At 47.2% G+C, this 20,880-nt stretch overlaps 2 protein-coding genes across 8 annotated transcripts in view; one reads left to right on the top strand and one right to left on the bottom strand.

Annotated features, from left to right (window-relative positions):
• Frmd5 (FERM domain containing 5) overlaps positions 1-14,160 on the top strand; it is a 277,100-nt gene extending 262,940 nt beyond the window's left edge. Inside the window, exons 9-15 of one of the 5 annotated variants that reach the window (XM_041678921.1) lie at positions 1,135-1,198; positions 1,594-1,685; positions 3,310-3,384; positions 4,997-5,065; positions 6,090-6,196; positions 10,519-10,862; positions 11,732-14,160. In XM_041678921.1, coding sequence (XP_041534855.1) covers positions 1,135-1,198; positions 1,594-1,685; positions 3,310-3,384; positions 4,997-5,065; positions 6,090-6,196; positions 10,519-10,862; positions 11,732-11,806 — 826 coding nt within the window. In that variant the 3' untranslated portion in view covers positions 11,807-14,160. Of the gene's footprint in view, positions 1-1,134; positions 1,199-1,593; positions 1,686-3,309; positions 3,385-4,996; positions 5,066-6,089; positions 6,197-10,518; positions 11,448-11,731 lie in introns of those variants that run through there. The other 4 variants (XM_041678920.1, XM_041678918.1, XM_041678917.1 and 1 more) reach the window with 4 other exon arrangements.
• A 437-nt stretch (positions 14,161-14,597) lies between these two features.
• The window catches only part of Wdr76 (WD repeat domain 76), a 34,304-nt gene continuing 28,021 nt past the window's right edge, over positions 14,598-20,880 (bottom strand). For all 3 annotated transcript variants that reach the window (XM_041678957.1, XM_041678959.1, XM_041678958.1), the window contains one exon: positions 14,598-16,444. In XM_041678957.1, coding sequence (XP_041534891.1) covers positions 16,180-16,444 — 265 coding nt within the window. In that variant the 3' untranslated portion in view covers positions 14,598-16,179. The remainder of the gene's footprint in view (positions 16,445-20,880) is intronic.

The following is a 20,880-nucleotide window of genomic DNA, read 5'->3' as shown; positions in this document are numbered from 1 at the left end:
CTGGTCAAAAGAGAGAGACGACACAGAGAGAGAGAGGCTTGTACCAGTTCCAGCCTGTAGTGGGAAGCTGGAAATGGCCACTCTGACCCAGCCATGACTTCTCAGTGAGAACATGTCCTTCTGCCCCAATGTTGTACAGCCAAAGACCCGGTGCCTGGTTATTTCTGCATTTTGCTACTTACTAGGATCCTGAGGACATTGCCCTGGAGGTAGCAGGAAGTGGTCTACAGATGGCAGGTGTGTGTGCTCAGACTCCTTAGGGGCCTGAGGCAGAAAAGTAAAAACTCTAGTGGGGTATCAGGCCCCGAATTGGGCACACTGGAGTGGCCGATGGGGAGGCCTGGTCTTGTGGCTCTCAGGGACATCCAAATAAGTTCTGGGTAGTTTTCCCACCTTGTAAATGTAACCAAGGCTGAAAGCAGTTTGTGGAGGTAAGGTGTAGGCTGTGCCATGTACAGTAACCATGTCACTTCTTCTGATTTGTGTCTGTCCCACGGGTGACGCACCCCAGTATCCTGTTTGCCTCTTTTACTGCAGCCATTCACTGGGCTGGTGGCTTCAAGGATTTTTCTACAATAACCCCTAAGCCCCTTTCCTGGTCAGTACGCTGCATGACTGTTCCATGTAATCTGTTCTCTCTTCTTGGTATGTGGCCCCACCCTTCCTTGAGACTGTTTGACATTGTCTGCATCAAACTGCATTCTCCATCCAGTGGCACAGTCACCCGAAAGACTCGGCTCCCTCAGAACCCGGATGCATTGTTGTTCATTACTTGCTGTGATCTTCAACTTTGGCCTCCGACATTCAACAGTCCCATCAGATCATGCACCCGTGCTATGAATTCAGTCCGGAAATGACCCCCACTCTTCCCGCACTCACTTTTCCCTGCAAATGTTGCCCTTTTCTAGCCACTGTTGATGAGCCCGAAATCCTCTGGAAAACTGTGGGTCGAACTGTCCCGATGACTGTTCTCTAAGGCCACTGCGCTCCTGTCTTGTTTTTAGTTTTAATTCTGGCTAAAACTGTGTCTGTGCCTGGAGCCTCTTCCAGTCGGGGGAGGGCTGTGCATCTGCGACTTGAGCTGTGAGCAGGCAGCCCACAGCCGGGTGACAGGTGCTCTCTTTGTGCTTCTAGGAATGAGGTGACCAAACTGAAATTTGAAGGAAAGACTTTCTATTTATATGTAAGTCAGAAAGAGGTGAGTGATGGCTTCCTTCTTCTCCAGGGAGGGCTAGGGTGCAGTGGCAGGCCCTCGCGGCCAAGGGTAAGGAGTCCAGGCGGGGGAGGCTGTCTGCCTCCTCGGCTAAGACAGGCGAGGGTATGTAGAGGTGGGAAGGCCTGGAGGTGCAATGGCACCCAGAGGACCCACTCAAGAGAGGCCTGCCTCGAGGAAACGGTCAAATGAGGTTCTCGGTCCCACAGAGGATGCCTGTGAAATGTTCTGCTTCTCACCAAGGGCTCTGTTAGGCTTGCCAGGGTGAGGTAGGCATTGTTGTGAGCCACTCTTCTACCTAGGGCCCTGCTGCACAGGACCAGGGGCCCTGGGCTTTCCCACCCACCTCAGCTGTTTCTCTATGGAATTTTTTTTTACAGGAAAAGAAAATTATTCTCACGTATTTTGCTCCAACTCCAGAAGCCTGCAAGCACCTCTGGAAATGTGGAATTGAAAATCAAGCCTTCTACAAGTGAGTTGGATGTGTGATAGGGACTGCCTTTAATCAAAGGTGGGACCACAAAGCCGCCTTCTGAGGAGCGGCAGGCCAACCTAGAGAAACAGGAAACCCTCAGAGTAATTCTGGTGGTGCGGTGCGCAGTAGAGCCCACGCCAGAAAAGCTCAGCGGGTGTGTTAATTTGGAGCACTGCCACCCAGGCGCCCTGGAAGGCCTAGAAGACAAGCATCCCCTGAAAAGCCCTGCACAAGCATCCTGACCTCAGACCTCAGCTTTAAAGGGAGCCTGGGGTGGGTAGCCCAGAGCTGAAGACAATGGCCTCTTGTCTTACTACTGAGAAGCTAGGTTTGAGTCAGAGGTAACCGACTGGCCGGAGTTTGGGGGAGTCTGGAGGCTTCTGCATCCAGTTCTCTCCAATTAAGAAAGTGGCCGCAAAAGCATCAGTGCACAAAGAAATGGACTAGAGAAAGGCCGAGGTGCTGCCCAGAAAATGGTTCACTGGATCCCTTGGTCTTTGTTTAAAAACAAAGTTGAAGGTCTATGTCTCAATAGACGTTCTGGGCTGGGGACGTGGTTTGTTTGTGGGAGTGCTCGCCTTGCAAATATGAGGTATGGGGTTCAGTACTCTGCCTTGCCTAAGCAGGACATGGTAAAGAATGCCTGTCATCCCAGTCCTCACAAGCTGGAGGCATAAGGAGCAGTTAAAGGTTATCCTCGGCTACAAAGTGAGTTGCAGGATAGCCTGGGCTACATGGGACCTGTGTTAAGAAAAGTGTATTGCAACAATGCCAGTGTGATAGACTCCAATTATGGTGACCCTTGCTGTCGCCAAATGGCCTGACAAGCCAGATCCTCCCTCTGCTGTTCTGAAGGGCTCTGGGAAAATCAGAACTGTCCTCCTCAGTGACAGTGCTCTTCCTTAGTGAGCTCACTCTAGCCTGCAGAGCTGAGCTGCCAGCTGCCAGGGCCACAGCCCCAGAGTTGTCCTGGGAAGGCACTCTCAGTCACTAACACTCACTGTGCACTTGATACTCGTGCTGGGGTGAACTGAACAGGTGTATTCCACCCTGAGTGGGCTTCCTTCCAGAGGGGACACTAGGGAGATACTTTAGCCGACTTGAACCTCCCTGCTATTGACAAAGCCAAGAATACAGGATTTTTGTTGGATTGGTTGGTTGGTTTTGGCCACCATCTTCCCTTCATCTGTAAGGACAAGGCCTAGGTTTAGTTATTTACATGAACCTAGAGAAAAGTGAATTTGAGAGACCAACTCCTGCTGGTAGGGCTTAGGTGAAGCTCAGGAAGACGGGCATCCCTGCCTCCCGCTCCCATATACAGGAGCTGGCTCCCATTAAGCTCCCGCTCTCTCTGTCAAACCTCATACAAAAGGAAGCAACTGCTGCCAGGCACTTTTTGATCTGTGTCCTGGGAAGAAACGCTTGTGTCCACACCCACGTGTGGCCACTCAGTTGCTAAGCGTTCCTCCTGGTGGGCAGCACCCGGCACAGACTACCAAGTGCTTTTTCTCGAATCTGAAGAAAGTTTGCAGTAGCCTTGGCAGGGGGCGCCCTGCCCACCTTCTGTCGGCCTGTGGTGTGGCTCGGTCCATGTGTCACCCTGAACTCTGCTCTGCCGTAGGCTGGAGAAGTCAAGCCAAGTTCGTACAGTGTCCAGCAGCAACCTGTTCTTCAAAGGGAGCCGGTTCCGATACAGGTAAATAGTGACAGTAAGTAGCCATTCTAGATCTCCTTCCAGACCCTTCTCTAGAGAACAGTCTCCATGTGCCTCATCCTCAAGAACCAAGGAACCAAAGCAGGGCCTGGGGTTTCCTCCCAATTCCTGAGCCTTTTACCCTCTTCTTCCCTCTTGGTGTTAATCCCACTGGGATTAACATAAAACCACTACCACAACTTTTGAGCCACATTTGAAGCAAGTTTTATTAAATACTGGGCAGAACGACGGACACTGGCCAGCTCCACACCCATGATGCCCAGAGTATGGCATCAAGGTACATCAGTCAGGGACTTCTAAAGACAAAACCCACAAGGCTACATATTTTCCACCTTCATTCAAACCTCCTGCCTGTGTGTGTTCAAGCACACCCTATGCAGTTGGGGCAACCAGCCTTGTTTACAGAAGTGAAAATACACGGGTGGTTATATGAACAACCCCCAGCATTCCAGGAACTTATCTGTCCTTGGGCAAGTGGGACTTACAGATTAAAGGCATTTTTGCTTTAGAGCTCTCTTAAGCACAGTAATTTAAACTTAAAACATATCTTAGGATGTCTAATGGCTCAGAGCATCCTGGGAGGGTATAGTATGAGCTGAGCTAGGGCTTTTTAATTCCATGACTGGGGGAACCTCTCTTTCCCACACTTGCCATTTCCAATTGCAGTATAATCCAGGAGTGAGCCATTGAAACAGCAGCAGCGAAACAAGAACCATGACAGTTGTTGTGTGTCCCCCTTCTGAGGGGTTTGGGGCTTTTCCTGGTAATTCATGAGACGAGAGGAATCCTTCCTAATTTCAAATGGAGCTGGGCATGGGTAACACATTCCTTTAGTGCTAGCAGAGGCAGAAGGATCTCTGTGAGTTCAAGGATAGCCTGGTCTACAGAGCAAGCTCCAGGACAGCCAGGACTACATAATCAGACCCAGACTCAAAGAAAAAAAAAAGGGGGGGGGGCTGGAGAGACGGCTTAGAGGTTAAGAGCACTGGCTGCTCCTCCAGAGGTCCTGAGTTCAATTCCCAGCAACCACATTTGAGAGACCAACTCCTGCTGGTAGGGCTTAGGAGAAGCTCAGGAAGACGGGCATCCCTGCCTCCCACCCCATATACAGGAGCTGGCTCCCACTAAGATCCTGGGGATTCCTTAAGCACCCCCATTCTCTCTGTCAGACCTCATATAAAACTGCTGCCAGGCACTTTTTGATCTGTGTCCTGGGAAGAAGCACTTGTGCCCACACCCATGTGTGGCCACTCAGTTGCTAAGCATTCTGTACTCATTACAACCATCTATAATGAGATCTGGTGCCCTCTTCTGGCCTGCAGGCATACATGTAGGCAGAACACTTTATATATAGTAAATAAATAAATCTTTTTAAAAAAAATGGGGGGAGACCCTAGAGACTCTAGCAATGAAGAGATAAGCTGAGCGGTCATGGCATGCTAGAACTCTTTGCCCCATCAAGAAAGCCTTCTGCAGTGACTGAAGCCTTGGGGAATGGGTAGGGCTGATGTCATTTCTTGACTAAGCTAGGGCACCTGATCTTGGGGCCTCATCCTGATCGCTGTCTCCTTTCTTGCTGTTTATCACCTCACAGTGGCCGGGTTGCAAAGGAAGTCATGGAGTCAAGTGCCAAGATCAAACGGGAGCCACCAGAAATACACAGGTAGGCCGGCTGTTAGGCTCTCCTGAACCAATTCCAGCTCAGATCCCAGAATCTCAAAGACCTAGCAAGCTGAGCTCTGTGAAACTTCTGGCCAAAGCAGATACCAAAAGGGGAGGCAGAGGCCAGAAGAGGGAAGGAACCTGTGTCCACCAGGACTCAGGAACAGGCATGTAACCTTTAGCCCCACAGAGGAAGACAAGCCACTGCCCACAGCACATCACAGTTAGGGGCACCTCACTCAGTTCTGCTCAACCCTCCCCGGCCTGAACATGATCAAAGACATGAAAAATACGGCCATGCAATGACACTTAGCTGTTCTGGAATTACTCCATTACAGAAAATCCGTGTCACGTGGATCCAAAAATTGTGCTTTTCTAGAAGCCTGCCTCCCTCAAGCCCAACAGACTCACAAAGACTAGCCAAAAGGTTAGGATTTGCCCAGCAGCCTGTAACTGAAGGAACCTGTCTGTAGGGCCTGCACTATGGGACAGGATGTGAGCTGGGAAAGGGACTGGAGATTTAAACACATACGCATACAGAGACACGGGGACATGGGTCATGCTTGATATAAGAATACCAACTTTATTGTGCTCCAGGGAAGCTTATATAGGGATCCTTAACTTGGGATTTTCAGCTGTAAAACCCACCAGAAACCACTCCCCTGCCATCAGAAACTCATGAGGGTCTCATGCTCAGTGCAGCTGCAGGCACAGGAAAACACATTGTTTCACTCCAGCAGGCAAAGAAAGTCCGCAACACCTGTCCTCCTCTGTGCACCCCACTGGAATCAGCCAGCACCATCTTCAGACACATTCAGGAACATGTCTCATCCCAGGGCTCTATTCCCCGACAGTTCTGTCCCCCAAGACCATGGCACTTGTTGACACTCCACAGAAAGGAAGGGGGGGGGGGACTCTGAAGCAGAGTGTCTGAGACTCTGGGACCAAAGGTCAAGAGCATTTGTCAATGTCTGGACACCCCTATCTGTGCACTGGTCAAGTGGTTCTCTCTCCATTGATCTCAGAGCAGGGATGGTTCCCAGCCGCAGCTGCCCCTCCATAACCCACGGCCCACGGCTGAGCAGTGTCCCCAGGACACGAAGAAGAGCTGTTCACATCTCCATCATGGAAGGTGAGTCTGGGCTCCTTGGCAATGAGCCGAACCCTTCCTCAGGGACTAGGTGAACTACTTTCTGTTCCTGCGATAAAACACCATGACCAAAGCAACATATATACGTTTATTTTTGCCTAATGGTTCCAGAGGGATAAGAGTGTATCATGGCAGGGAGGCACAGCGCAAGGTGTGACATGGCAGCAGGAATAGGAGCTGAGAGCTCACGTCTTCAAACAAGCAGAGCAGAGAACTGGAAGTGAGGTGAAGCTTCTTATAATCTCGAACCCCACCCCCAGTGACACACTGCCTCCAGCAAGGCCACACCTCCTAAACCTCCACATCAACGGGGGACCAAGTGTTCAAATACCCAAGACTCTGGGGGCCATTCTCCCTCAAACCAGCAGGGACCTGGAAAACCTTACTTGCTTTAAAGACAACAGCATGGCGGGTAGAAGGTTCTACACAAAGGGTGGGGATACAAGTGAGTGTTCAATGCCCAGCATGGAACTTGATGTGGTGACCTCAGGAGGCAGAGGGTAAGAGGATCACAAAAGCACATGCCTTATAATCCCAACATTCAGGAAGCTGAGGCAGGAGGATTACCCTGAGTTCAAAGCCAGCATGAAGTTCATAGCAAGACCTCACCTCAAAGCAAACCTGCTCAGGTAAGAATGAGCATCAGCCTGGGGGTCTCTGGTTTGTATTGAGGTTTTAGGACATCACTTGTGAATGCCACCCGTTCACTTGAGGCGGATACAGAACTCCGGGGAGAGGCAGCTGCCACCAACAGTTAGTTGCTTCCTTTGTAAACAGGAGCGTCCTCCCTGCCTGCTCTGTGAACGGCAAGGAATCTAATGCACACGAGATGCTTTTGGTTTGACAAAATTTCACTTTGTAGCCCGGGCTAGCCTCAGACTTTCAGCGGTCCTCCTGCCTATCCTCCCAAACACCGGGATCCTGACTGTGAGCTACACGAAGCACTTTAGAGAGAAGCCCCATCCCCCTGGCATTTTGCAGAAATGGAGTAGGGATCAGCTGCTAACACACACAGCTGACTGGGCAGGGAGGAGCCATGAGGGATGTGACCAGGACCTTCAAGGGGCACAACAGAACTCCAAGAAATGGCTGTGTGAAGTCAGTTCATGCTCCACCCAAGACGGCCTTCCCTAGCGGGCACGTTGTCACAAAAGACCTCCGGCTTTGCTAGGAAAGAAAGCTCCATTTGCTCCCTCTAAAAACAAGGGGTGGGGCTGGAGAGATGGCTCAGAGGTTAAGAGCACTGGCTGCTCTTCCAGAGGTCCTGAGTTCAATTCCCAGCAACCACATGGTGGCTCACAACCATCTGTACTGACATCTGGTGCCCTCCTCTGGCATGCGGGCAGAGGCAGAATGTTGTATACATAATAAATAAATAAATCTTTAAAATAAATAAATAAAAACAAGGGGTGGAATTACAAACCACGTTAACATAGCACTGCAGTTTGAAAGAAGCACAAAAATCCCCACAAACATGGTGGAACACTTTAAAAACAAACACCCAGCACTCGGGAGGCAGAACCAGGTGGATCTCTGAATTCAAGCCCAGCCTGGTCTACAGAGCGAGTTCCAGGACAACCAGGGTATACAGAAAAACCCTGTCTCGAAAAACCATAAAACAAAAGCACAAAACAAAACTATGGCTTGTTTCATCCTAGTATCTACTATGAAGGATGCCTAGACTAAGAGGCCTGGGCCCAAGAGGACCCTCAGGAATGAACGTTCCCTTCCCCCCCTGTAACTATGGAGGGGCAGAATGTGGAGCTTGGCTGTGCCTGGGAGCGTTGAGGGGGTGCAATGAACAGATACAGCCCAGCCCCAGAGCCACTTCTACCTCAGTTCCCGTGACTTCACTGTACCACGTGTGGCCTAGATAAAGCCTGTGAGTGACTTCACAGCCTGTTTTCTGGGCAATTTTAGTAGGTCTATTTCCCTTTCCCTCTGAGAGCCTGGGCCGTACAGGGGCCTCAGAGAACAAGCTGCAGGCTGGGAAGCATTGCTTTTTATGGCTGCAAGCACTTCTGACTGAACCCAGTCCCCTGATAAGGATGGCCTCTCCCCTCCAAGCTTCTCAGCCCAACACAAGGCTCCCAGAGCCAGCATTCTGTCCAGGCGGAAGGCACTGCTAGCAGGGGTTGTCATGGCATGGAACTGGTGAAGTCTTTGCCCCTAGCTGGGCTGGCTGTTTCCTCTCCATACCTCACCTGCCTGGCGGTTTCCCCTGAAGAAGGAACTGCCTTCCTGGGCAGCATGGGAAAGAGTCTAATTAAGATTCGCACTAGAGTCCACGTCCAGCTCCGGCTGACTAACCACTGCCTTCGGCCGCTAAGCATACGCATCCTGAGGATGGGACCCCGGCTTCAGGCTAGGATCCTAACTGTGTCCCCAGGCCCACTGGGAGCCACCTCTGGACAGAGACATCCGCTAGAGCACCGCCAAGGTAAATACACCCGGCTTGCTGTGCCACTTAGCCCATCCTTCCTCAGCACCCACTCCAGCCCCCGTCACCCTCCCCCATACTATCGGGCCTGGTAAAGGGCAGGGTGAAAGGTGGCTCCTGCACTAGCAGAAGAGGCATTTTCTGAAATTAGGAAACTTGCAGAAAATGGATAGAGCTGGACATTATTAAGGGAGGTAACCCAGTTAAAGTAATGCACGTTTTCGCCCAATGAGATTCTAGCTCTTAATCTTTACGTAAGCAGGTGCGGGCATGGGTCATGAAAGCAGAAAGAGGGACATGGTGCGGGGAGAAGGGCTTTGAGGGGTTAGGGACAGAGCTCAACTGGATGCTTGGGTGACATGCTCAAGGCTGAGTCGGATCCCCAGCACTGCATAAATAACCAAGCATGGCGGCACACGCCTGTAATGCTAGCATTTGGATGGTGGAGGTAGGAGGACCAGAAGTTAAAGGTCAACTTTGACCACACAGTGAGCTTGAAGCCAAACTGGGATGGTGGCTCTGAAAAACAAGCAAACCATTCTGAAAAACTTGAACAAATGTGCAAGAAAGTGCAAAATAGGGGGCACGGGGGGGGGGAGTACACAGAGGGAGTGGGGGGACATGGCGAGGGGGGACACAGTAGGGCGGGGGGAGTGCTGGGAGCAGGGGACAGAGTGGAGGAGGGCCAAGAAAAACATATTGTTTGAAAATGTCATAATGAAATCTAATATGCTAACTTATAAGAAAAACAAAAAAAGTATGTATTTCATTTAATATCCAGAACAAATTATTTAAAGTGGCAAGTTATTCCATAATCAATGCTAAAGTTTATGGATAACTTAAATACATACAATGACATTTTGAATGAGATACAACATTCAGTATACACGAAAAAAGATAAAAATTGACCCATAAGAAAACGTTTTAAAGGAAGAAATGGAGGGAGGAGGAGGGAGGGGTGGAGAGATGGGTGCTGGCTGGATTCAGACTAGCCTGACGTGGAATGACCTTACAGGGGAGGTCTTCAGAACAGGGCATTCATGAACAGAACATTCAGCAAGCAACTACAGTGGCCAGGCGTTCTACTAGAAATGAATACCTACCCATTATCTCGCCTACTGAGTCACCAACAATGTAGCACACCCTGGCTTCTGACCTGTTGTTCTCTGACGTCAGTGTCTTTACCTCTCCTCCCCAGCTGAGGGATTGATCACAGGCCAAGATAGATACATTCGCACTCAAGTGGCTGCTGGCAACAAAGTTGGTCGCACTCTGGGAGAGCTGACTGCCAGATGCCCTTGTGAGGGGACAGGCTTTTCAGAGGATGTCTTGTGCCTGTGCTGAGGGCACAGAGGCGAAGTGGGGGCAGAGGCCAGGATCATGCTACAGCCAGGGCTTTTTAAGGGTTCTGTTTTCCTCAGTGACACAGAAAACATTCTGTGCCAGCAGAGGCGGCAGGAAGAACTCAGGGAAATCCAGAGTGCTGGCTCAGCGAACAGCTCACCAGGGTCTTGGTGGTTAAGATCCAAGGCAGGTGCAGGCCAGACCTAATGCACCCAGCATTCCATCAGCGACACAGAGATCACAGGCTTTGGTTCCACCCATGGCTTTGCCATGAACAGCCAGATACATGACTTCAGAACAGGCCCTGTGACTGCTCACTCCACCTCTTGGAGTTGTTGAAACATTTAAAAATGCCATCGGGTACTACTTTTGTCCTGTTCTTGATGTCTAAATATGGAGTCTGCAGCTATTGCCGCTGTAACATGGAACCATTGGAAAGGCACCTAGCCAACTGAGTGGAAGCCACTGGAACATTAAAGTATGTCCAGAAAACTTATTCCTGTGCTTTTTACCTCTCCAGGCCTGGAGTCCCTACGAGACAGTGCCCATTCCACGCCAGTGCGGTCCTCTTCCCATGGGGACACCTTCTTGCCTCACGTGAGGAGCAGCCGGGCAGACAGCAATGAGCGTGTAGCTGTGATTGCAGACGAGGCCTACAGCCCTGCAGACAGCGTGCTACCCACCCCTGTAGCTGAGCACAGCCTGGAGCTGATGCTGCTATCCCGGCAGATCAACGGAGCCACGTGCAGCATTGAGGAGGAGAAGGAGTCTGAGGCCAGCACCCCAACTGCAGCAGAGGTGGAGGCCCTTGGAGGAGAGCTGAGGGCCCTGTGTCAGGGGCACGGCGGGCCAGAGCAAGAACAGGTGAATAAGTTTGTTTTAAGTGTCCTCCGTTTGCTCCTTGTGACCATGGGGCTCCTCTTTGTTTTGCTCCTCCTCCTGATCATCCTCACTGAGTCTGACCTTGACATTGCCTTTTTCCGAGATATCCGCCAGACCCCTGAGTTTGAACAATTCCACTATCAATACTTTTGTCCCCTCAGGCGATGGTTTGCCTGCAAAATCCGCTCAGTGGTGAGCCTGCTCATTGACACCTGAGAAGGCATGACTCCTCCCAAAAACTAGTCAGGTGGACCATGGAACCCGGCTACCCATTCCCAGCAATGGGACCCATCGCGGAACCATCGGCACACACCAAGTCCTCCTCTCATGACTCAAAGCCCACTGCAGCCTAGGAGGGTTCTTTCCCAGAAGAAGAAAGGGACATAGGCTAAAGCCCTGTCAAGAAACTGGGAAAACTCAATTTCTTCAGAGGCTCTTGCAAGAAAGGCTCAGCAAATCTTATGTTTCTCATCCTTCAATATGCAGGAAAATTTTTGGGTTCGAACTTTAATTTTTCATAGATGTGTATTATTTTGAAAGTATCCAAATAAAAATAATTTATTTTACTATACTGATTATTGCAGTAGTGCCACCTGGGAGATGGGACACTAGCTGAAGACAGAGCTGTCGTCCCCTCTGTACCCTGAAGCCTTCTCACTGGTCCCACTGGGTTTCGGGAGACCCAGCAAGGCAGGCCAGGGCTGTGGACAGCCAGGATCGTTGAGGTTTATTTGCCAGACAGAAGGTTTAACAAAGTAAACACCTGTGCAGAATAATTAAACTAGAAAGTTGCTTCTTACGATGGTCTGAGTTGGATTTTCTTTTCCTTTTGTTTTCCCACATCTGAGCAGAGTGGGCATCTGAAGGGACCGCCGCTACAGCAGCAGCAGCAGCAGGGGTGGGGTAAGTCTGTCCCCTTAGACTAGAGCCTAGTGGACATCACTTAGTTTTATTTCATCATTGTTTTTTTTCCTGAAGAACCTCAAGACTCTTGTAGCGCTTCTGGGTGTTAAATGAAGTCATTGGCAGCAGCATGCGCCGCTGGAAATGCCCCGCGGTGTAGTTACCAGAGACCTGTGCTAAGCCGCCTGAGCGCCCATAGGGCAGAGAGCGGTACTTGTTTTGTACAGTGTGCCCTTCCAAAAAAGGACTATTTCAAGCTCTATTTTAACAGCAAAATGTTATTTTCTTATCTATTCGTATTTTTTTTAACTTTATGGATTAAGAAAATAGAACCTGATGACCTTTAGATGCGAGAGAAACAGATCTGAGGAAAACATCGAGCGCGAGCAGCAACCTTGGAAGGGCCGGGAGACACTCTGAACAGAATCAAGTGATGCCTACAAGAGACAGGATTTGACCATGGCAGAGATCAACACTTACTGTAGAAATGCCATCCATAGAGTCAGCCTCCGCTCCTGGAAATAAGGCCACAGAGAATACTTGGAGGGCGTCACTCACAGCAGCACAGGACCACACTAAGGTGAGGAGTCCTCAGGCCTCTGCACTTAAAAACAACCACACACACGATCTTGTTTGCATCTCAGGGAGAGATTGCTAAGGCATCCGGGGCCCAAGGACTTATTTAAAGGACTGCCAAGGGGCACAGTCCTGGGACCCGGACAAGAACGGAGCTAAACAGCCCCCAAAGCAGAGCCGATTGGACTCTAGTACATTTGAGCTCCTCGTGTTTTCACCTGTGGTGGTAAACCCATACCCATGTTCAGCCAGTGGTTTGGAGGATGCCGGGGTGTGTATGTAATTTTAAAGATGCCATCCTTATCTAGATGTCAGCAAACCTCTTTAATAGAGTTTTGGTTTGTGGACCATACTCTGCCACCCTAGCAACCTCTGATATTGTATGCATAAAGAAGTGTAATTCTGAGGATGGAGCTCACTGGGTAGAGTACATGCCTAGCATTCGCTGCGTCCTGTGTGGGGGCATATACCTGTGATCCCAGCATTCAAGTGCAGACAGGAGGATCAGAAGTTCAGGGTCACACCAGTTACATCATAGTTCAAGGCCAGTCTGGGATTCATGAAACCCTGTCTCAGACTGCCAGTCTCCCACTTCCCAAACAACAACAAACAAAACAAAATAAAACAGCAATATGCTGAAATTGGCCCACAGCCATAAGATTGCAGACCCTGACCTACACAATACAACCACCACACGTTAGGGCCAGCTTTGATTCCTGTCTCATGTAAGACCTAGAACCATTTCCCCATGGGGGCTTTGCCGGGTGCTCCACCAACCAGCAGTGACGTCACATCTGATGCAATGATCAAGTACTGCCTCTCGGAACAGCAGTGACTCTCAGAACGGACAGAGACCTATCTGATCATTTCCATACCAGCAAGAGTTTGGGTAAAACCTAATACATACTTACCACGTGACAAGACAAACCGAGGGGATCCTAGTAAAGACTAGAGATTGCTTCAAAGCAACGAGCCACTGCCATCTGTCAACTTCAGAGCAAAGATCTACTTAGCACAGGACTCAGGTCAAAGTCCCCTAGAGATACATGCAAAGGCTGCTGGGAAACAGGGCTGGTGTGAACTGGGATTTCTATTTTTATGCAACATAGCAGATTGCCTTCTAGTGTAGTGCTCCTACCTCAGTTTGTAGAACACAGCGTCTATGCAGTGAGTGGTAGCCTCGCCTCTGACCCTTCACAGCCACGCGAGGGAGGCAGCCTGCCATTGCCTGGTGTGTTTCTTGTGTCTAGAGCCCTAACAGTGGTCCTTGCCATTTCCGACATCTGATCAACCTTCAGGTTGTTTTTGTTCCCCAAGGCTTATCCCAGAAAATAAGGACAGAAAAGGCTTCCTTCGATTTGGTTCCCAAATAGTTTTCAATAGTTCAACAACAAAGCCCCGTTATTGGTGACTAGCGCTTTTCAGTATTTCCCCGTCATTAAAAAGTTCTGTTTTCAGTCTGGTTTTGCTGTGTTCTGTCTCTTATTTTTCTCTCAGAATTAGTTGATCTGATCTCACTGTAGACAAACAGACTTGCATAGCACCGTCGATCAGAGGCAACGCCTCCTGAACAGTGCGCTGCACCTTTAAGCAGTAGAGGGTAAACTACCTACAAATGTGAATTTCTTAGTTTCCTTTAAAATATATAGTTGTTAACCTTTCGTGTGCCAAAATCTCTCGAGTTACGTTTTCCTTCAAAGCAATGTACTTTTTTCTACATATGCAGTATGTAGTTAGCATAAAATCATTGGTGCCATGAAGATTATTTTTAAACTTAAATAAATATTTAAATACCATAAAAGAATGGGTCTTTTTTTTTTTTCAAACTTGTCTCCTTCATCAAAAGTTACCAATACATGGAGAGATTGATGACTCAGCACTTGCAGAGGACCTGGTTCAGATCCCAGCACCCATGTGATGATTCACACCTGGCTAGAACTTTAGTTCCAAGGGATCTGACACCCTTCCCTGACCCCCTTGAGCAACACACACATGCAGGGTACATACATATAATAAAAATAAAAATATCTTTATTAGCTATGAGACAAAACTGCCATTTCCTTATGAATATCCATGATGATAAACTAAGCCTCCAACCTTAGTTTTTAGTTTAGTTTTGTTTTTTTAGATGGGGTGTCACTGGCTGGACTGGAACTCACTAGGTAGACCAAATGGCCCTTGAACTCAGAGATCTACCTGTCTCTGCCTCTCGAGTGATGGAATTAAAGCCATGCACCACCACCCTTGACTCTTTCTTAAGATTTTTTTAACCTTTATTATTATCTTATGTGTATGTCTGTATACTGTGTATATACGGTACCCACAGAAGCCTAGAACTTGAGTTACACATGGTTGTTACCAGCATGTGGATGCTGGGGACCAAACCTGGGTCATTTGGGAGAGTAACCAGTGCTCTTAATTGCTGGGCCATCTCTAGCCTCTAGATTTTTAATTATAAAGAAGATTGTTCAAAGAAGTTACTCTTAAAGGAAAGTTCATACTTTATTTCTGTAGCATATCAGAGTATTTCCTCTTATAATCCAAACATTGTCTAAGCTGTTTATAATTCTTTCAGTAGTAACTTTGGCAAGTAACAACAGAAAAGGCTGAATACATGTAACATGTATTCATGTAACATGTGTACACTGTGACACCAGACCACTGACTTAGCATAATATACATAAACATATACAACATGAAACTGACTTTTATTTTAAAATATTCTAATTAAAAAATAAAAATATCCTAATTTTTGCATTGGGTGCTTTATTAATTTGGGGGCAAAGGAAGGTGAGCCAGGTTGGCCTTGAACTCCCAATTCTCCTGCCTCATCTCAAGTGCTGAGGTTATGAATTTCACGTGAAAAGTCGCCAGTTAGCTGTGCAGTTATACACCAGTTCAAACACTGCACAGTCCCAGCTCAGTTCTGGAGGTGCTGCCCAGAGGAAGAAGGCAGACAAAGCTGCAGGCATGCAGACACAGGCCCCAGTCACAGAAACCAGTGGTTCCCAGTGATTATTGTGGGATCTCATTTAACACTGAACTGAGACACAAGGAACCCAAACAGGTTCTTAGCTTACAAAACTAAGTTCTGACTGGGCATGGTAGTACACACCGATAGTCCTAGCACTTGGCAGGAGGATCTAAGATCAAGGCAGGCTAGCCTGGGCTACAGAGCAAAACCCAGTCTCAAAAACAACAACAAAGCAGAACAACTAAGTTTCAAAGGTGGGGTATGAGTCAATAGTGGAACACTTGCCTAGCATGTGACAGTCCCTGGGGTCCAATAATGTTTCATAATTAGATTTAGATGATCTAAAGATCTTTAGGACCTATTCCAGTGTGAGAGATTAAGTATCCACCCCAAACTATAAAATAAATCCGATCTACAGATTGCTATTGCGTCAAAATGGTCTCATCATATTAGAAAAAAATTAATACTGACCACTCAAAGCTTTATAATTTAGCAGAATTTCTCAGAATACAGCCTAATTAAAAGTGCTGAAGGTGTTGAGTGCAGTGGTGCAAGCCTGCAATCTTAGCACTTAGGAGGCAGAGGCAAGAGGCTCCAGGGTCTGAGGCCAGTCTGTCTCAAAGTGCTGAAAGCATCCCAGCTTCTGCGTCAGGGCCCTCCCTCCTCTAGAGATGACCTTCAAGTTCCTCTCCTGCTAATACTGCATTCTGCAGAGTCTTACTGAGAAAGCAGTGTTAACAGTGGCTAGATACAACACATTACCAAACAGATGCACTAAGCTGAGAGAATCACTTGATTCCTTCGCCACAGAGCAAGCTGATCAAATTGTTGAACCTACCCAATAGCTCAGAAGCTTTCTTGATGCATAAAAACATGTAACCTCCCACTGGAATTACCTCCAGCCAGAACGTATCGGGTAGGATGCATAACACTGAGGGAGCACACAGATACGAGACATTCTCCCAGAAAGGAATACACGCTCTTTCCCGTCTCGTGGAAGACTTCTACCCGCCGTGGCTGGGCCATGCTGCCAACTATGAAGCAATCTTCTTGTTTAGGGTCCCACACAGCTTGGAACCTCGTTAGCCATCTCCCAGTGATAGTGTTATGCCTAGTAGGGAAAAACAAAAACAAAACAGTATTTACTTTGAAATGTTAAATTATCTGCTCACCTCCTAGCCTTCAGCTTTTGCTCAGAGGGTGGTGACCCTGGGCCTATGGAAATGATACCTCTTCTGGGGCTGGAGAGATGGTTCAGTGGTCAAAAGCACTTACTGGTTTGCTCCCTAGCACCCGTATGATAGCTCAGAACCACCCACAACTCCAGTTCCAACGGACCTAATGCCTCTCTTCTGACCTCAGCAGACCCCAGACACATATACAGCACAGATGCATACACACAGGCAAAGGACTCATACATATAAGTCTTAATTTTTTTTAAATAAACTATAACGTTATATTTTTCTTTTTTTAAAACCAGGGTCTTAGGTAGCCTAGGTTGACCTTGAACTCCCTTTGTAACAGAAAATGACCTAAAACTTCTGATCCCCCTGCCTCTACCTCCCAGGTAATGAGATAACAAGCCTACATCACACTTTGCCTTTTTTATGCAGTCCTGGTAATCAAAGCCAGGGTCTCACACTTGTTAGGTAAGTGCTCTACCAACTGAGGACATCCCCAGCCCTAAAGTAGAAAATATACTGTGAACAATTATACACCAACAAACAGAAAAACCTAGAAGAAATGGACAAAGGAACACAATTTGCCAAGACTGAAAGAACCTAAAGAATTAAAAATATAAATTCATTCATAACACTTAAGGGGATTCACACACAGAGGGAGGAAGTGGGGGAAGAGATTTGAGAATAAGCCTTTTTGTTTCTGTTTGTTTGAAACAGTATCTCCTTCTGTAGCCTGGAAATTACTATATGTAGCTCAGTCTTGCCTCCAACCTGTGGCAATCCTCTGCCTTACTCTTCAAGTATGGACATAAACTATGTGCACCTGCGTACCCAGCTTTCTGGGGGTGGGGCTCACTTGGCAGAGTGCTCATCTATCACACACAAAAGCCCCAATCCAATCCCCTACACCTCATAGGTGTGGCTTGCACAGACTTGTAAGCAAAACTGGGAAGGTAGAGCAGCAAGACTGAGAGTTCAAAAGACACTCCTGCCAAAACACAAAAACCCTCAAAAGAGTATCAACAAATTCGACAGCATAGTAAAGAATTATATACCAGGGTCAAGTAGAAGACAAGGATGGTCCACCATAATGAAACTCAAACTGTAACTACACCACCCTAACAAAATGAAGGACAGGCACATGATCGTCACAACTTGAAAATGAATCCATGATGCACTCAACCAACTGGGAGCAGAGGAATCACAACACAGTGAAGGCCACGTGTGAGAGGCCCACAGTGCATCAGACCAGATGAGGACCGATAGCTTTCCTCTGGGTAAGTGAGGTAAGGGCGGCCTTTCACCACTAACATGGAACCCGGTACCAGTTATCAAACTCTGGTCATTTAGCCGGGGGTGGGGGTAGGGTGGGATGGTGTTGTGTTCACTGATGTATTGATCACATTCATAAAAACAAAATATGATGAAAGATTCCACACATTTAAAAATCTACTTAAATATATTTCAAGCAATGTTACAGGATACAGGGACAAGGAAGATAGTCAGCTGATAAAATTCTTACCACATAAGCGTAAGAAGGAGTTCAATCCCGAGAACCTATTTAAACTTCCACATGGGTGCAGTTATGCAAGCCCACACACTCACACACAAATTTTTAAAATCAACAAGCATAAAAATCTGTTGTATTTAAACCAGGCAGCAGTTTCAGCTGTTGAGGAAGGTCACTTCCATCCAGGAGTTTGGGCTAGCCTGGACAAACAGCAAGACTCCATTCCATCATTTAAAGGAAAATACAAACAAAACAAAACAAACCTGCAGGCTAAAAGGCCTTCTCCTTGTCTAAGGCCATAACAGGAAGAGAGTTCCTGGGAACGGTTATATTCAGGACATCAAGGTTTCATGTCGAGATACATGTCTACTTCCCAGCGTCACGCTTGTGGTGGGATGTTATGGTGTGTATATAACATGCACCACAGGCTCCCGTGCTGTGCATTCATGGCCCCAGCTGCTGTTACTGCTATGAGCAACTGTGGATCCTGTAGGAAGTGGGGCCTCCCTGGAAGAAGTCACTGGAGTGTAGACCTTGCGGTTTACAGCTAAACAGGGAGAATCCCAGCCTTTTAGGAAACTCAGTTTCACTGAGATATGAGGACATAAAGAATCTCAGCGGCAAGCTGTCACCTCGAAGCCACCTGCTGCCACGGAGCAACATACCCACAGACAGACACACCAGCCTGTAATTCCAGCTCCAGGGGAACCGACACACACACATGACAAATACACATATATAAAAATTTTAAATAAAAGTAAACCTTTAAGAGAAAAGGAAATCAGCCCCAGCTACATAATGAGTTATCAGCCAGCCTGGGCTATACAAACCTCAGCCTCAAAGCAAAAAGAAAACACTCACGCAAAAACCCACATGAATAATGACAGTCAATTTTAAAGATTAAAAGACTGATAAGAAATGTTAATGACTAAGTCTTATTTTGGGAAATGTGGTTTTTATAATGAAGAGACATTTGTGTTTTATCCTTCTCTCTGAACAGGATAGAACTGGTTATAACTGTGCCTCTCTAGACCAGTAATTTTTTACATTTTTTTTAGCACTTAGCCAAGAGCAAGAACAATCATTATATAAATAGTGTGACCTACAAAAAGTTAATTGTTAGTACACATTAATAGTAGACAATCTAAAAACAAAATTAAGAAAAGTGTCCCCACCAGCTGGTGGTGGCACATGCCTTTAATCCCAGCATTCAGGAGGCAGAGGCAGACTGATCTCTCGAGTTCGAGGTCAATCTGGTCTACAGAGAGAGTCCCAGGACAGGACAGGCTACACAGGGGAAGCCTGTCTCAAAAAGCCAAGCAAATAAATAAATAATAAAATAGAGGGCTCGAGAGATGGCTCAGAGGTTAAGAGCATTGCCTGCTCTTCCAAAGGTCCTGAGTTCAATTCCCAGCAACCACATGGTGGCTCACAACCATCTGTAAAGGGGTCTAGTGCCCTCTTCTGGCCTGTAGACATACACACAGACAGAATATTGTATACATAATAAATAAATATTAAAAAAAAATAAAATAGAATGTAAACTTAAGAAATCTACACAGCACTCAAAAACTGGGCAGAAAAAAAGGAAACACTTGGATTTAAAAATGAACAAATTATGCCTGCTTACAATAAAAATAAAAAAGGATGCTTTGCTGGGCAGTGATTATGCAGCCTTTAATCTCAGTACCCAGGAGGCAGAGGCAGGTGGATCTCTGTGAGTTTGAGGTCAGCCTGGTCTACAGAGCAAGTTCCACGACATCTAGAGCTACACAGAGAAACCCTGTCTTGAACAAAAACAAAAACACCGGGGGTGTTTTTTGTCTTTATTTTAAACACTGTGCTCAGGAAGCAGTATGTAAAGGCATCATGGAGGGATTTTAGATCATTTAAAATAACTCATCAGGAAAAACTACTTATTTGTGCATTTTTTTGTAAAATGACTTTTCACAGTTTTCTATTCTTGCAACAAGGTCACTAGGCCATGACACTAGGCCACAGTGTTTCTGAACTCATTGTATCCCAATGTTCTAATGTACGCTGGGTATTAGCACTGGAAATGAAAACCACCTGGTAATGAAGAGACACTATGATATTCCCAGTCAAATAAATAAATAATAAAATAAAATTTTACAAAATCTGTCACTTCTCCAAAGACAAACATAGGGTCTTGCTGAGCCCCAGCCTATCTCCTTGCCTCCACTAACAGTGCTAGGGTTAAAGACACATGGGCTCCTTCTTTTTTTTTTTTTTTTTTTTTTGCTTTTTCGAGACAGGGTTTCTCTGTGGTTTTGGAGCCTGTCCTGGAACTAGCTCTTGTAGACCAGGCTGGTCTCGAACTCACAGAGATCCGCCTGCCTCTGCCTCCCAAGTGTTGGGATTAAAGGCGTGCGCCACCACCGCCTGGCTTCATGGGCTCTTTTTTAAACATGGTTGCTGGGATCTGAACTCAGGTCCTCATGCTTATACAGCAAGCCATCTTAACTGCTGAGTCAGTTTAGAACTGTCTGTGATTCATCGGTCCATTTAGCGACTAGCAGGGTTGTCTTATTCTTTTGGTGTTCAATTTCCACAGTTCTGCTGGGAGGAGTTCCCCCTCATTACTTTCTAACGTCATGCCATCACAGCTGCTGGTCCTGGGCTGGATCGGGACCACTGCGGTCCTGGCCACAAAGATCCTCCTGTATCCTCAGGTGTTTTCCTCTCCTAGGGTCAGTGTTTCTAGTTTTCAAGTCACATTTATTTTGAATTTGTTCTCCAGTGAGAAATAAAGATCTAGTTCTTCTTGGATGGACAGGAAAAGAGTTTGCCATCAACCTCTGCTGAGAAGAGCAGATACCTCAGAGGGCTATAAAT

The sequence above is a fragment of the Microtus oregoni genome, unplaced genomic scaffold (assembly GCF_018167655.1).
Source record: "Microtus oregoni isolate MIOR12 unplaced genomic scaffold, Mior012 000031F_ref0000149, whole genome shotgun sequence".
Classification (NCBI taxonomy): Eukaryota; Metazoa; Chordata; class Mammalia; order Rodentia; family Cricetidae; genus Microtus; species Microtus oregoni.
This window is presented reverse-complemented; position numbering and strand designations above follow the sequence as displayed.